Source organism: Lepeophtheirus salmonis, chromosome 3 (genome assembly GCF_016086655.4).
Source record: "Lepeophtheirus salmonis chromosome 3, UVic_Lsal_1.4, whole genome shotgun sequence".
In the NCBI taxonomy this organism is placed as follows: Eukaryota; Metazoa; Arthropoda; class Copepoda; order Siphonostomatoida; family Caligidae; genus Lepeophtheirus; species Lepeophtheirus salmonis.
In genome coordinates this window covers 43,878,474-43,893,485 of record NC_052133.2, presented here as the reverse complement: position 1 = coordinate 43,893,485, position 15,012 = coordinate 43,878,474, and the positions used below count along the sequence as shown (strand labels likewise).

The 15,012-nt window shown below is 30.1% G+C and overlaps 1 protein-coding gene and 4 long non-coding RNA genes across 8 annotated transcripts; 1 reads left to right on the top strand and 4 right to left on the bottom strand.

The window, feature by feature from the left end:
- Positions 1-215: 215 nt before the first annotated feature.
- Positions 216-1,949, bottom strand: LOC139904870 (uncharacterized). Its single transcript, XR_011779120.1, has 3 exons — positions 1,039-1,949; positions 847-986; positions 216-784 (listed from the first exon to the last, which is right to left on the bottom strand). It is a non-coding gene; the product is annotated as an uncharacterized lncRNA (long non-coding RNA).
- Positions 1,950-3,412: 1,463 nt separating this feature from the next.
- LOC139905017 (uncharacterized) lies at positions 3,413-4,024 on the bottom strand. The gene is made up of 2 exons (XR_011779442.1): positions 3,994-4,024; positions 3,413-3,940 (listed from the first exon to the last, which is right to left on the bottom strand). It is a non-coding gene; the product is annotated as an uncharacterized lncRNA (long non-coding RNA).
- Positions 4,025-6,428: 2,404 nt separating this feature from the next.
- On the bottom strand, positions 6,429-9,690 carry LOC121115176 (uncharacterized). 4 transcript variants are annotated; one of them, XR_005863426.2, is made up of 8 exons: positions 9,488-9,690; positions 9,312-9,398; positions 9,092-9,235; positions 8,636-8,701; positions 7,351-7,575; positions 6,924-7,000; positions 6,728-6,853; positions 6,429-6,674 (listed from the first exon to the last, which is right to left on the bottom strand). XR_005863426.2 is itself a non-coding variant. In XM_040709363.2 (7 exons), the coding sequence occupies exons 2-6, from the start codon at positions 9,388-9,390 to the stop codon at positions 6,762-6,764; spliced, it is 606 nt and encodes a 201-aa protein (XP_040565297.1). In that variant the 5' UTR covers positions 9,391-9,398; positions 9,488-9,690; the 3' UTR covers positions 6,429-6,674; positions 6,728-6,761. The 4 variants fall into 4 exon arrangements, 2 of the variants coding, with proteins under 2 accessions (XP_040565297.1, XP_040565298.1); XR_011779440.1 differs by having other exon boundaries at positions 6,924-7,575; XM_040709363.2 differs by lacking the exon at positions 6,924-7,000.
- Positions 9,691-11,185: 1,495 nt separating this feature from the next.
- LOC139905016 (uncharacterized) lies at positions 11,186-12,581 on the top strand. Its single transcript, XR_011779441.1, has 3 exons — positions 11,186-11,611; positions 11,665-11,803; positions 11,866-12,581. It is a non-coding gene; the product is annotated as an uncharacterized lncRNA (long non-coding RNA).
- A 497-nt stretch (positions 12,582-13,078) lies between these two features.
- On the bottom strand, positions 13,079-13,823 carry LOC121115175 (uncharacterized). Its single transcript, XR_005863424.2, has 2 exons — positions 13,606-13,823; positions 13,079-13,544 (listed from the first exon to the last, which is right to left on the bottom strand). It is a non-coding gene; the product is annotated as an uncharacterized lncRNA (long non-coding RNA).
- Positions 13,824-15,012: the final 1,189 nt, after the last annotated feature.

The window sequence follows — 15,012 nt, the reverse complement described above, 5'->3', positions numbered from 1 at the left end:
CGTATAATTGACTAAGACGTTTTTTATCCGTTACAGTAGATTTGAAAAAATCACACTCCATGAAATAGTAATTCATTATGAACCTTATTCTCAGAATAATAGCTAATGAAACGACATAGTAGAGTATTTGAAATATATTTGAAGTTCCAAGTTTAAAAAAGAAGGCTTTAATTAATTATAATCTACATACTAAAAAATATACCGTCATACATTTATGTTAAATATACCAAATTAAACAATTGGAATCATATAACTAATAACAATAAACTATATATACAGATTATTGAAATAATAGATTGATCCAAATAATATTTTCTTGTTCTGACACCGGAATCCAATTAAATATGTCATAACTTAAGGTTGCAAAACACAAGCGAGACGTGGAGTTTAATCAAAAAGATAATCACCCCTCTTCTTCATGTGAAAGTTGATATATCTCTACCGATGAAATCTAACTAATTATTAATAATAAAGTAAATGTCAAAATCCTAAAATTAGACTATAAATATACCAATAAAAATGTTAAGAAATAAATCCATCTTAAAGATTTAGAGCAAAAGCTAATTATGTAGTAATGTCCTGCGATATTACTCCTTATTAAGAGCATCAAAAAAGATATTTTTTATAACAACATACTATTATCATGAAGGGTATACACAATTGCTAATTATAATGCTACACCCAATGCAACTACCCCCGTTGTTGTGACCATTTAAGCAGTTGTTTTTGCCTTTTATGAGTTTTCTGAACACCATTTCTTGGAGCGTATCAACCATAGCTAATCCTTAAGTGATAAAAAAGTAATATTTATTGACATTGTAATATTGGAAAACCTAATGAACATACCCAAGTCTTTAAGTGAAGAAACTAATGTCAAACAAACTAGTTATGAACCATCCAAAGCTACTACCCCCATTGTTGTGACCATTTAAGCACTTGTTTTTGCCATTTAATGAGTTGTGTATCATAATTCTTGATAATTTTAGCTAAAATAGAATCATATTTTATGATTAGATTTTTAAAAAAATGAATACTTACTGTTAGATGGTACAAAATTCAGAGTTCCATTTCGTAATTTGGTGTGGATGACTCTAAACATGCTGAAAATTATATAACTTCACAATTTACAATGGGGGTATTTTTATAAATGGCATCATTACCAACACCCTCAATTAATTTAATGATGGTCCCTCGGGAGGGGAGGGGTTTACGCGTGAATTTATCCATAAATTTTTTGAACGTAGGATGATTAGCAATTGATAAGGGTATATTACATGCAATAAACATCTTTGTGAGATCAAACTTAAAGTCTGACTTGATGTATTCATCATTAATTTTTTTAGATGAATATCCATGCTCTTGATATGAGATGAGGATAATAAGTGGCGTTTAATTCTAAGCGGTGGACCAAAAGCACATTTATATCGACAAATCCGAAAAGCCATCTGTTTCTCGTCCGGTAAGTATTTCCAAATTCCTGGGCCTCCATTTCCAGAAATACAGACAGAAGGCGACGTTATTTTAGGCATTTTATTCAGTTCTCTATCTACTATCAGGATCTAATATTATATTAATATTGAATAATAAAGGCGGGAAGGATAACGTTCTTCATTGAATAAGATGTATATTATTTAATCAATGATGCCATAAGTTTTTCTTCCTTTCTCCTCGCACGCTTTTGCATTCTTACCAAAATTATCAACCTTACAAATGATCATTGCATTCTAAATTATAATATCTTCATTTTAACGAAAACTGCTTTAAATAAAATTTCACCTATGAAACTTTATCAACTGTACATTCCACTGATACATTAAATGAATGTTGACACTCAGAGAGACTATTCAGGGACATCCGCAGGTGGTGGCTGGAGGGATTGTAGTCACCTTCCAAATTAAGGAATTGTTGCTTTTCTCCAGAAATTTAATATTTGACTTCTTTTTTTTCGAAATTTAATATTTGACATGCTTTTTTTCCAAAAAATTTAATATTTAATTTTTAAATTTTTTAAACAGTTGTAGATTTTTGAAAAAATATTCCAAAAATTCGATATTCAAAATTTAATTTTAGGAATTTTTTTTTTCCAAATAGTTTAATTTTTAAATTATTTTGGATTTTTTTCAAAACAATTACAAAAACAACCCCCTCCAAAAAAAAAGTTATATATATATATATAATCCTGCAGATGCCCCTGACTTGTTACGAAGGTTATATACGGTCACAATAAGTAGCCATTAAATTTTGAAAGGTGACACAGAACGTAAAAAATGCATAATCGGCCTTTATTCTTGAACAAATTGAGATAAATAGCTCAATTTGATTTTAGGAGGAGGTTTTGAGCTCTACCGAGTGCCTATTCTAGCTAAATTTAATTTTATGGCTTAGGGATATAATCTTTTAAGAATTAGAACATGCTGTGAGATGAATTTTGGCAGAAAATCTGGACTTAATTTCATGTGTTCATAACTCGTGCTATAGACCAATTTAAAACTCAAGCTAATTAGACATATATTAAAGTTTGATTTTAATTTTATCCAAAACTGAATTGATTTCTTCTTTTTTTGTTAAAAAATTCATGGAATTACCCATTTGTAAGTATGTTGGCAAAAATCTCAGCATTGTTGTGGGATTTATGTTATGGTACATATTATTTCTGAAAATAGAGCCGTTTGGACCTTCAATGACAAAAAAAAAGGGATTACTTTTTCTGCATTTTACAACTATGAATCGTATACTTATAGTTGATAATTTTGTAGAGAAAAACGCGTGCAAGGAGGAGGGGTGAAAAAAGACATATGGTATCATTGTTTAAAATATTGATGTGATTATCATCTGCCTGCGTTATTATGATTTTTGAGGGTATAACGAATGTATTTATTAGCAAAATGTTTAATGAAGATATACTACGTATAATTGACTTCGACGTTTTTATCCGTTACAGTAGATTTGAAAACGTCACACTCCCTGAAATTGTAATTCATTATGAACCTTATTCTCAGAATAATAGCTAATGAAACGACATAGTAGATTATTTGAAATATATTTGAAGCTCAAAGTTTAAAAAAGAAGGCTTTAATTAAATATAATCTACATACTAAAAAATAAACCATTAAACATTTAAGTTAAATATACAAAATTAAATAATTAAAATCATATAACTATTAATAATAATAAATTATAAATACAGAATATTGAAATAATAGATTGATCCAGATAATTTTTCCTTGTTTTAACATCGGAATTCAGTTAAATATGTCATAACTTTAGGTTGCAATACACAAGCGAGACGTGGAGTTTAATCAAAAGATAATCACCCCTCTTCTTCATGTGGAAGTTGCTATATACAATTGTGCACAGGATAGATATATCTCTACCGATGAGATCTAACTAATTATTAATAATAAAGTAAATGTCAAAATCATAAAATTAGACAATAAATATACTAATAAAAAAATGTTATAAATAAATTCATCGTAAAGATTTAGAGCAAAAGCTAATTATGTAGTAATGTCCGGCGATATTACTCCCTATAAAGAGCATCAAAAAAAGATTTTCCCCTGTTATTTAGGTATGCTTATATAACAACATACTATTATCATGATGGATATACACAATTGTTAATTATAATGCAACACCCAATGTAACTACCCTCGTTGTTGTGACCATTTAAACAGTTGTTTTTGCCTTTTATAAGTTTTCTGAACACCATTTCTTGGAGCCTATCAACCATAGCTAAGCCTTTAGTGATAAAAAAGTAATATTTATTGACTATGTAATATTGGAAAACCTAATTATCATACCCAAGTCTTAAAGCGAAGTAAGTAGTCTCAGACAAACCAGTTGCAAACCATCCAAAGCTACTACCCCCATTGTTGTGACCATTTAAGCAGTTGTTTTTGCCCTTTACTGAGTTGTGTATCATAATTCTTGATATGTTTAGCTAAAATAGAATCCTATTTTAGGGTTAGATTTAAAAAAAGATTGAATACTTACTGTGAGATAGTACAAAATTCAGAGTTCCATTTCGATAATCGTAAATATTTACATATATTTATATATAATTATAAGTAAGGGTGATAATTTTGGTAAGAATAGAAAAGCGTGCGAGGAGAAGAGAAGAAATACTTATGGCATCATTGATTAAATAATATACATCTTCTTCTATCAATCAAGAACGTCATCATTCCCGCCTTTATTATTCAATATTAATATAATAATATTAGAGGGGGATAGTCGATAGGGAACTGAATAAAATGCCTAAAATAACGTCGCCTTCTGTCTGGATTTCTGAAAATGGAGACCCAGGAATTACTTATCAGATGAGAAACAGATGGTTTGTCGGATTTGTCGAAATAAATGTGCCTTTGGTCTCCTATCTAGAATTACACGCCACTCATTATTCTCATCTCATATCAAGAGAATGGATATTCATCTAAAAAATCAAGTTAATGATGAATACATCAAGTCAGACTTTAACTCTGATCTCACAAAGATGCTTATTGCATGTAATATAACCTTATCAATTGCTAATCATCTATGTTCAAAAAAATTATGGAGAAATACACGAGTAAACCTATCCCTTCCCGAGGAGCCATCAAGAAATGGTGTTCAGAAAACTCATAAAAGGCAAAAACAACTGCTTAAATGGTCACAACAACGGGGGTAGTTGCATTGGGTGTAGCATTATAATTACCAATTGTGTATATATGTTGTTATATAAGTATAAATAGCGGAGAGAAAAATCTTTTTTGATGCTTTTAATAAGGAGTAATATCGCTGGGCATTACTACATAATTAGCTTTTGCTCTAAATCTTTACAATGTCATGTTAGAAAACTACAATAAGTCAAGAATGGTTGCCTGAATTGTCTTATCAGTTAAATTTGACTGCATGGATTAACTTTTCTTTTTTTTAGATAAATATGAAATAAATGAAAGTGGGACTCTAAAAGCTGTTCTTACTAAGATTGGAAGAAGATATGGATTGAAATCTAACATTATTTTATGATTTACTTTATTATTAATAATTATTAAAATCTCATCGGTAGAAATGTATCTATCCTGTGCACAATTGTATATGCAACTTGCACATAAGGAAAAAAGGTGATGATTTTTTTGATTAAACTCCACGCCTTGTATTTTGCAACCTCAAGTTATGGCATATTGAACTGAATTCCGATGTTAGAACAAGAAGATATTATTTAAATCAATCTATTATTTCAATACTCTGTATTTATAATTTATTGTTATTATTAGTTATATGATTCTAATTGTTTAATTTTGTATATTTAACTTAAATGTATGATGGTTTATTTTTTAGTATGTAGATTATATTTAATTTAAGCCTTCTATTTTAAATTTGGAACTTCAAATATATTTCGAAATACTCTTATTTTGTCGTTTTATTAGTTATTATTCTGAGAATATGGTTCACAATAAATTACTATTTCATGGAGTGTGACGTTTCCAAATCTACTGTAACGGATAAAAATCGTCTAAGTCAATTATATGTATTATATCTCTATTAAACATTTTGCTAATAAATACTTTCTTTACACCCTCAAAAATCATAATAAAGCAGGCAACTGATAAGATTATCAGTGATAATCACATCAGTATTTGAACAATGATACCATGTGTCTTTCTCCCCCCCTGTCTCCTCGCACGCGTTTTTCTCTACAATATTATCAACTATAAAAAAGTTTTGACCGAAAATATAAAGTACTAAATATTTACTAGTACAAAACCTCCCCCTAAATCAAATTAAGTTATTCATCTCCATTTGTTCCAAAGTTTTATTCGATCATGCATTTATTACATTATGGGTTACCTTGACCTCTCGAAGTTTAATGGCGTTTTAATGTGACCATATATAATCTTCGTACCAAGTTTGAATAAAATCGATTTGCATCACATAATCCTCGTGACTAACAAAAAACCGACGCAATAATATGAAGTTCAACTTCATTGCAAAGGTAATAAAAATTAGTAAATCGGTAGAGCACAAACCTTCTCACATTTTAGACTCAAAATTAAGATAAATCATCTTTTATTGAATTGTTGACCTCACTTTGCAAGACTCTACGTGATAAGGCAATAGAGTGTAGGAAATGTGATAAATTACTGAATAATCCAAGATCAACCCAAAATTGAGAAAATACTTAGAAACTTATCGAGGAGCACATATAAGTTAAAAAAACTTTATTAATTTTTAAATGTGAAGTTCTTAGGAAAAAATAAACTTGAATAATATAATTTTTGTTAGTTAAAACCATTTATTTATATTATTAATTTAAAAAAACTTATAAAATCGAATTAAACTTCACGGCAGATGTAGTAACTGGCACCCCACCTTTTCAGATGATTCGCCACATGTCACCTAAAGATTGAAACCTTCAATCCACATTTATTTCAATTATGATGAGGAACTAAAGATGAACAATCATTTATTTAAATATTGAATTACACAATTATTAACAATAGAATATGACCAACACCATAAAAGACAAATCAAATGAGTACGATAATTTTTGATAACATATTTTTATATCTCAAATTATCACTATATTCAGTATGGTACAACATATAAATAACAACGTAGTTAGATGTATTCCATTCTATGTATATATTCATATATGACCGTAGCTGATATCCCGGTTATCAATCCAAAGAAAACTGTAAAAAAACAAAGAATCTATGACTAATTTTAATATTAGGCAATTACATACATATGACTGAGGGACTGTGAATAATAAGGGGAATTTAGTCGACAATTTCATTCATTTTCATGTTGTGTGCATTGTTCAAGTTGATAAACCATTCTTCTATATGCTTAAAAAATTTCAGCTCGAAATCTTGAAAAATGAGATTCTCAAAAACAAATTTGTAAGGGTGGTCAAAGTCGCTTTTGTCGACTATACGTACATAAATTTGATCTCATTAAATTAAAAAGTGAAACTCCAAAAATTAAGCATTGCTCTCTTGCTCTAATATATAGATTCCTTATAATATAATTTACTTATTATTAAAGGTAGCGGTAATTGAATTTCAATTATCCGCTGTAGACGTCTCTAATTTTCCGATAGAAAAACAAAATATGACGTGAAGGCAAACTTATACTATGTACCTAATCAGCATATAACTTCCAGATATTTGAGCCCAAAAGTACCCACGAGTCTTAAAGATATACCTGTTTAAAATTAAACTTACAAAAACAATAACTTTTTTATCTCTAAACTTTAAAAATGTTTGGTATATCCCCGGTATTTCGCAGAACCTCATACATAAGCATAAATTATTTTTTTCATTATTCAAATGTAAAGAAAATGGGCACAAATATATGCATACATACATCGACATTGAAATGATACTTCCGTAGCACCTAAACTTTGAAAGAAAGAAAAAGGGTTTCCTGTATTTCCACCCCAACAACAAGATTGACAGCTTGCCGCAATTGATCCTAATATTATTCCCGCAGGACCGAAACCAATCGCAACCAATAAACATGGTCCAGTCAGTGCACAAAATAACCCCACTCCAGCACCCACATAAACTGCGTTTGCTGATGGAATTATCCCTAAAAATTGAAGACAAAAATAATAAATAGTAAATCAATTTTTAAAAAATTGAGGGATTGATCATTTAAGAGAATAAAAGAGAATGAATTCCTCATAGTACGTACATATAAGATAATTATTAATTAATCAATAACGGTAAAATTAAGGGGTATTTCATCGTCGAAATCTTCAATTTTTATGTTAAAAAACTAAAAGAATATCTTTTCTCATTCTTAAATATCGTTTCGTTATCATATTCTAACATGTTTTACATATTTCTTAGAAAACATGCAGCTAAAGGAGACTTCCGAATATCTCTATTATGCATTCAAATATGATATGTTTTCAAATTGGATAACTTTAGCCTACATATTATTAATTGCTTGAAATTAATTAACTTTTGAAAATCCTTGTAAGATAAGAAAAGATGTAGGAAATGACCATTGTTCTTGTACAGATAAGTACATTAACAATCATTGGGTCCACAAGTCCTGACTTGATTTATTTTTTGACAACAGTCTTCTGCTCTTCTCCTTCCACCCTTGGCAGAAGCCTGTAGTACCAGTTGAGTACTTTCATAGGGATGTTGATAAAGTTATTAACCGCTGAAATAAACAAGTGAGAAGTAATTGTGATATATATGGCTCTGAAGAGTACACCAGTGTCTGGGTTAAACATCCGACTAGACCAAAAAAAAATCCAATGTGCAGATCATACTTATCCAGTACTCAAGTTTTCCGAACAATGTGGATATTTATTAAATATCCTTCAAATGATCCTATTCAAAGCTTTATTTTTACAGCTTGATCAAGAGATTCAATGCAATCTTTTCTGATTGTGATTTCTTCTTTACTTGCTTTCTCTAAAGTGAAGTGAAACAAATAGTTGCTCTCTGGCTCAATCAAAATACTTAAGCCTTGACTTTGCAGAATAAGACTCGTAAAACGATAACTAATGACCACTAAAAGGTGCACCGCAAGGTTTTTGACGAAACTAATGAATTGAAACAGTTATCTATTTCCTAATCTTTTAGCACTTTAAAGAGAAACTCCTTCACACTTTTCCAAAAATTATATATACCTTCCAATACATCATGTATATCCGTTCCGTTGAAACTTATCGTGTGGTTAAATTGGTCAACAAAGTCTGTAAAAAATGAAACAAAATTAAATTGGTCTTAGATTACTTATTAGAGCTAAATTCTTCACATATAACTATTTTATCAACATCAAAATAATCTGAATATTTTAACATTTATTATATCGTTTTAAATACGTATAGAATTAAGATAGATATGAAAATTAGGTTAAATTATTAAGCTCTTGGTATAAATTCAGTGGAGAAGACTGAACATGGATTTCAAACTAAGGAAACACAATTATTTGTTGGGTTGAACAACAGGGAAACCAAATTTATTTGGAATTTCTTTGATACTAAAGATTGATAAAATTTTATGGAGGATCTAGAGAGTTTGAAAATCCCTGCACCAGAGCAAAAAGAATCTAAATCCACTATGTATCATGTGGGATTACAAACCTTCTGTAAAGTTACTTGCCGAATCTAGTGCATTATTCCATAGACTAAATACAGATCCCCTCGAAGTCTTCCAAAAACTATTTTTATCCTCTGACGAATTGGCTGCATGAATTACTTTGGTGGAGTTTATTTGTTGGCTTACGTCTGTAAAAAGATAAAAAACGAAGTTAGATATGATTCTTGTAAATAAGAATTGTCACATGCAAAAGAAAGAACTCACCAGAATCTACAGTTGCGCCCAGTGAATGTCCCGAAAAAAGTAGAGCAACAGCTCCAACCATATATGAATACGTGAACATAACGCCTCCTAATTAATTATAATTATTTATTAATTAATGTATCGCCAAAGAGCAGCTGAAAAAAGATGCTCTTTACGAAAATCACTCATATAATTACTTAATGTATTCGGGTCGCCGAATAAGAAAGGATTTGAAAAATGATTATTCAAGTGGAATAGTTTTTTTGATTATTTAATTGATAATTAAGTATAAATATTGCAATCTTAGAAGGATTAGCGCTAACGTCAGCACTGAATGTGAATGCAGTGCAGAATCAAAAATAAAATGCATTTACTAGTAATCTGATATTTTATAAACTATATATAGCTATATATATAGCTCAAGCGCCGATGAGCGAAAAAACTAGTGATGTGCCACGAGCTAAATTTTGCTGTATGAGTATTTTCGAGTTTTCTAAAAAATAAACAATCGAGGAATTACGAGCTATTCTTGTTACTCCCCTGAATATTCGTTACTCGCTTGAATACTTGTTATTCAACGAAATACTCGTGACTCACTCTAAAACTTTTGTTCGCTAAAAAACTCGTCACTCAAAAAAATCTTAATTTGTAAAGAATTATTGAAACATTGGATTATTTTTTTATCCTTGATCGGAATCATAACTGCCTTTCGATCAACCATTTCTTCTCGAGTCCTAGAAAACTTACTTTTTTTAAGAGGCATAATCATATATTGATAGTTGTAAAGTATTATTATAGATAAAATAATTTAAAGCGACTTTAAGGATGTTTTCCAAGTGGCGTTTGATTGAGGTATTGCTGTTGACACCAGAAACTTTTATTGTTTTGCTGCATAGACTGTAAATCCCAATATTGTTATCCTTCTTAGATCTAGTAATGCTATTTTTACCCTTTCTCATTTTCATATTGGATAGAGTATGGTTAGGTGGAGAGGAATTATTTCCATAATTTGATTTAAAACCTGGTATAACTGCTATAAGATTATGGAAGGTCGACAATTTCCCAATCTTGTGGTTCAACTAGAGATTCTAAAAGATATACAGGGCTGTTAGAGTCACATACTTCACCATTCAACTTACACATTACTTTCCTCATCATTAAAAGGCATAGTGGTCAAATTATTACTATTATTTATCGAATACGAAAGCATATTAAAATTTTAACAAATAAATTCATTACAAGACGTAACTACTCTTTTAAGAAAATGATAAGGATAGTTAAAAAGTTAATACCCTAATCCTAAAAGGCTGATAGATGAATGGAGATTATGTTTAAGCTTAAATTTCAAGAGATAGGCCAAACAAGTTTGTAGCTAGCAGAATGAAAATTAGATTTGAGTATTCGAATTTAATTGTTTAATAGCGGCCCCACTCTCATGCATTTAGAAATATTAATTAATCTGTAATAATACATACAATTTTGTAGTATTTATATTGGTCTGAGGAGGATTTTTGAGTGTATGCTTAATCAACTGCGTAATTCCAAGCAATGTCATGTACTCCTGCTAGACTCGAAACATTCAAGCAAAGATTACTTTTAAAACTAAGTAGGATTAAGAGTATACTTTTCACAAAATTTCCTATATTTAACAGAGAAAGGAAGTCAGTCTATGAAGATTTAAATTTTATATTAGGCTCGAACAAGTAAAACACAGAATCCCAAGTTTTGGGGAGTTCCAAGCTTTTGACGAGTTCCAAGTAACACTTGGCTTTTTATGCTAACGATTCGAGTACCGATTTGTGAATTTTCCTCGTGCACATCACTAATAAACCAAGAGGAAGAAAGGAATAAGGTCATTATTTTCAGCTTTTGATCACGTGGGACCTCCTTCCACTACTTGCTTTTGTAGTTTACTGCGAACACTAACAACAGACGGAAATAACGGACCGGAGCCAATAAGAAGATTGGGGGTACAATCAGTAATCACACACTAAATATATATTCTGTAAGGGATTAATAGAAAAAGGATGTACATAGACATAACTACTAAAATGTATAAACACGTAAACTCTACTTAATAAAAAGGTACATTACTATCTATTTAAAATAAATCCCTACGACATGAGTCATGTCGTAGGGATTTGTAAACATATCCCTTCCCGAGGAACCATCATTAAATTAATGGAGGATGTTGGTACTGATGTCATATATAGAAATACATATAAAAATGTTTTGAGTCATCCACACCAAATGATCAAGTTATCAGTAAAAAAGTATTTACGAATATCGAAATGGAACTCAGAATTTTGTACTATCTCACAGTAATTATTCAATTTTTTTTTAAATCTAACCATAAAATATGATTCTATTTTAGCTAAACATATCAAGAATTGTGATACACAACTCAGTAAAGGGCAAAAACAACTGCTTAAATGGTCACAACAACGGGGTAGTAGCTTTGGATGGTTTGCAACTGGTTTGTCTGAGACTACTTACTTCGCTTTAAGACTTGGGTATGATAATTAGGTTTTCCAATATTACATAGTCAATAAATATTACTTTTTTATCACTAAAGGCTTAGCTATGGTTGATGGGCTCCAAGAAATGGTGTTCAGAAAACTCATAAAAGGCAAAAACAACTGTTTAAATGGTCACAACAACGAGGGTAGTTACATTGGGTGTTGCATTATAATTAACAATTGTGTATATCCATCATGATAATAGTATGTTGTTATATAAGCATACCTAAATAACGGGGGGAAATCTTTTTTGATGCTCTTAATAGGGAGTAATATCGCCGGACATTACTACATAATTAGCTTTTGCTCTAAATCTTTACGATGAATTTATTTATAACATTTTTTTATTAGTATATTTATTGTCTAATTTTATGATTTTGACATTTACTTTATTATTAATAATTAGTTAGATCTCATCGGTAGAGATATATCTATCCTGTGCACAATTGTATATAGCAACTTCCACATGAAGAAGAGGGGTGATTATCTTTTTGATTAAACTCCACGTCTCGCTTGTGTATTGCAACCTAAAGTTATGACATATTTAACTGAATTCCGATGTTAGAACAAGAAGATATTATTTGGATCAATCTATTATTTCAATATTCTGTATTTATAATTTATTGTTATTATTAGTTATATGATTCTAATTGTTTAATTTTGTATATTTAACTTAAATGTATGATGGTTTATTTTTTAGTATGTAGATTATATTTAATTTAAGCCTTCTATTTTAAATTTGGAACTTCAAATATATTTCGAAATACTCTTATTTTGTCGTTTTATTAGTTATTTTTCTGAGAATATGGTTCACAATAAATTACTATTTCATGGAGTTTGACGTTTCCAAATCTACTGTAACGGATAAAAATCGTCTAAGTCAATTATATGTATTATATATTTATTAAACATTTTGCTAATAAATACTTTCGTTACACCCTCAAAAATCATAATAAATTAGGCAATTGATAAATACTGATGTGATTATCACTGATAATCACATCAGTATTTTAAACAATGATACCATGTGTCTTTCTCTCTACAATATTATCAACTATAGACATGAGATAAAAGTAAATAAAAGACATTACATAACAGCTTTTTGTCCAAAAAAAAAAACCAAAAACCAAGCCCAAAGTTTTTTTTTAATTTAATATATTTTCCTACGAGATGCCCGAGAACACCTATACCAGGGGATGCCTGCACGCAAAATCACTAATATAATAATTAATGTATTATCTTATTTGAGAAGTAATCTTTCAAGTTGAATAGTTTGTTTCTTTTTTATTGTTAAATTGTGAATTAAATATAAATATAAAAAAGCTTCGATGGAGTAGAGCTAACGTCAGCCCTTAACGTGAATGTCGTAGCGAACCAAAAATAAAATGCATCTAGTAATCAATTGTCGATTGTCTCATCTCGCTTGATCGTCATGGCTTTTAAATATTTTATTCTTTTTCATAAATAAACAAATACTTATGCTCCATCTCCAAAGGGACAGGAATACAATTTCTTGTTGATCTCCAGTAATCGACGTTGAAATATACTGAACGGATCATTTTTTCAAGTAGTTTGTTGTTGTGTATTTACGACATCGTGTAATTCATTTTCTCTCTAACTAAAGCGTTAAAGTAAAGTGGCGCTACAAGTACCACAAATCCCTTTTTTTTTTTTAAAGAAGAAGGACCAAATGTAGCTCTTTTACAGGCGCTAGAGGGATACGATGGATGAATAACTACATAAGAAAAATGAATGCTAACTTTTGGTTATGATGTAGAAAAGAAGAGTTTACTTACTATAAGTTGTAATAATTTAATTGAAACTAAATAATGCAAAGAAATAAGCGAATAATACAACGTGGATTGAGGTTCGGAATATAACTTTGTACTGAATACTAGTGACTAGATATAATATATCTAGTCACTAGTATTCAGTACACTTATTATGTTTTTATTCTAATTCATCCTTCATCAACTCCTCTTTACCTGTTTGAATGAAATGTTAAATGAAAAGCAACATCTAACGTTTAAAAAATAAATTATTTTATGTCCTACAACTTTTTTGTTTACATTTGCTTTGTTGCGCTACTTTACTTTAACGCTTCACCTCTAACATACACGCTGTACCTTGGTGCTTCTTCAATAAACACTGTCCTCTTACCTCTTCCTCATTTCTTTCTGCGACAAGTATGGGATCCTAATCCCTTATAAGTTATATTATATCCTCTGAAGTATATCCTATTATGGGCTTATAAATGTTGTGTCTTGGTGAGGTTGAAGAGACACAAACTATTAAATAAAGGAATCCAGGACGACCGAGAGAAGTGACGCTGAGGCAACGATGAAATTTGATAGGAACACGTATATATTCTTATTAATACATAATCATTACTACTCTGACAAATATACACAATGGAAGGCTATTTATAAGAATAATAATGAGGGTAGTACTTTATATATATGTATATTAAATAATAACAATGACTAAAAGATGAGAAGGAAAGAAAGGAGTCACGAATACATAAGATTTGTTGCAGAGATATAATTGTAAGTCCTTTTAGGACTCAGAGTAAAATTGGAGATCAACATCGGAGTAATAATAGCAAATGACCTTATTTATATCCTTGATTCCTTCCTCCCTTATCACAGCTGATTGAAGCTGATCTAATGAAACGTCATGAGTATATTTATTTATCTCCGACAAAAAATTCTTCAAATTGTTAGGGGTACCATGTTAATTTTCGGTTTGTTTCTTTTTTAACATTCCCATTCCCCACTGGATTTTCACCTTATTTTAAAAAAAAATCATAATGAGGATCCAATTTTCGGGTTTGGCATCTCTTTTTCGGACGGGAGGTTGGAGAAAGGAGATAAAATTACACATGAATATGCCTAAAAACATAACTTTTGCTCAATATGATGCAAGAGTCAACTTAATAAAAATTAATGAAAACAGCTAAAAGAAAAATACACTACAGTGTTATTAAAAAAGCAATTCGTGGAGTGCGTCCCCTTCAATTATGATGCAATAAATGACGTAAGGGAAAATGCTTATAGATAAACAAAATTTCTTATATGAGGTTCACTGAAAGAGCAGGCTCAAAAGAATTCACATTGCTCTCCCTACAAAAACCAATGAAAACATTGAAAGCTTACGCGTTATGGTCGTAGCAAGTATCGACCATAAACCTTCTCAAAACCATT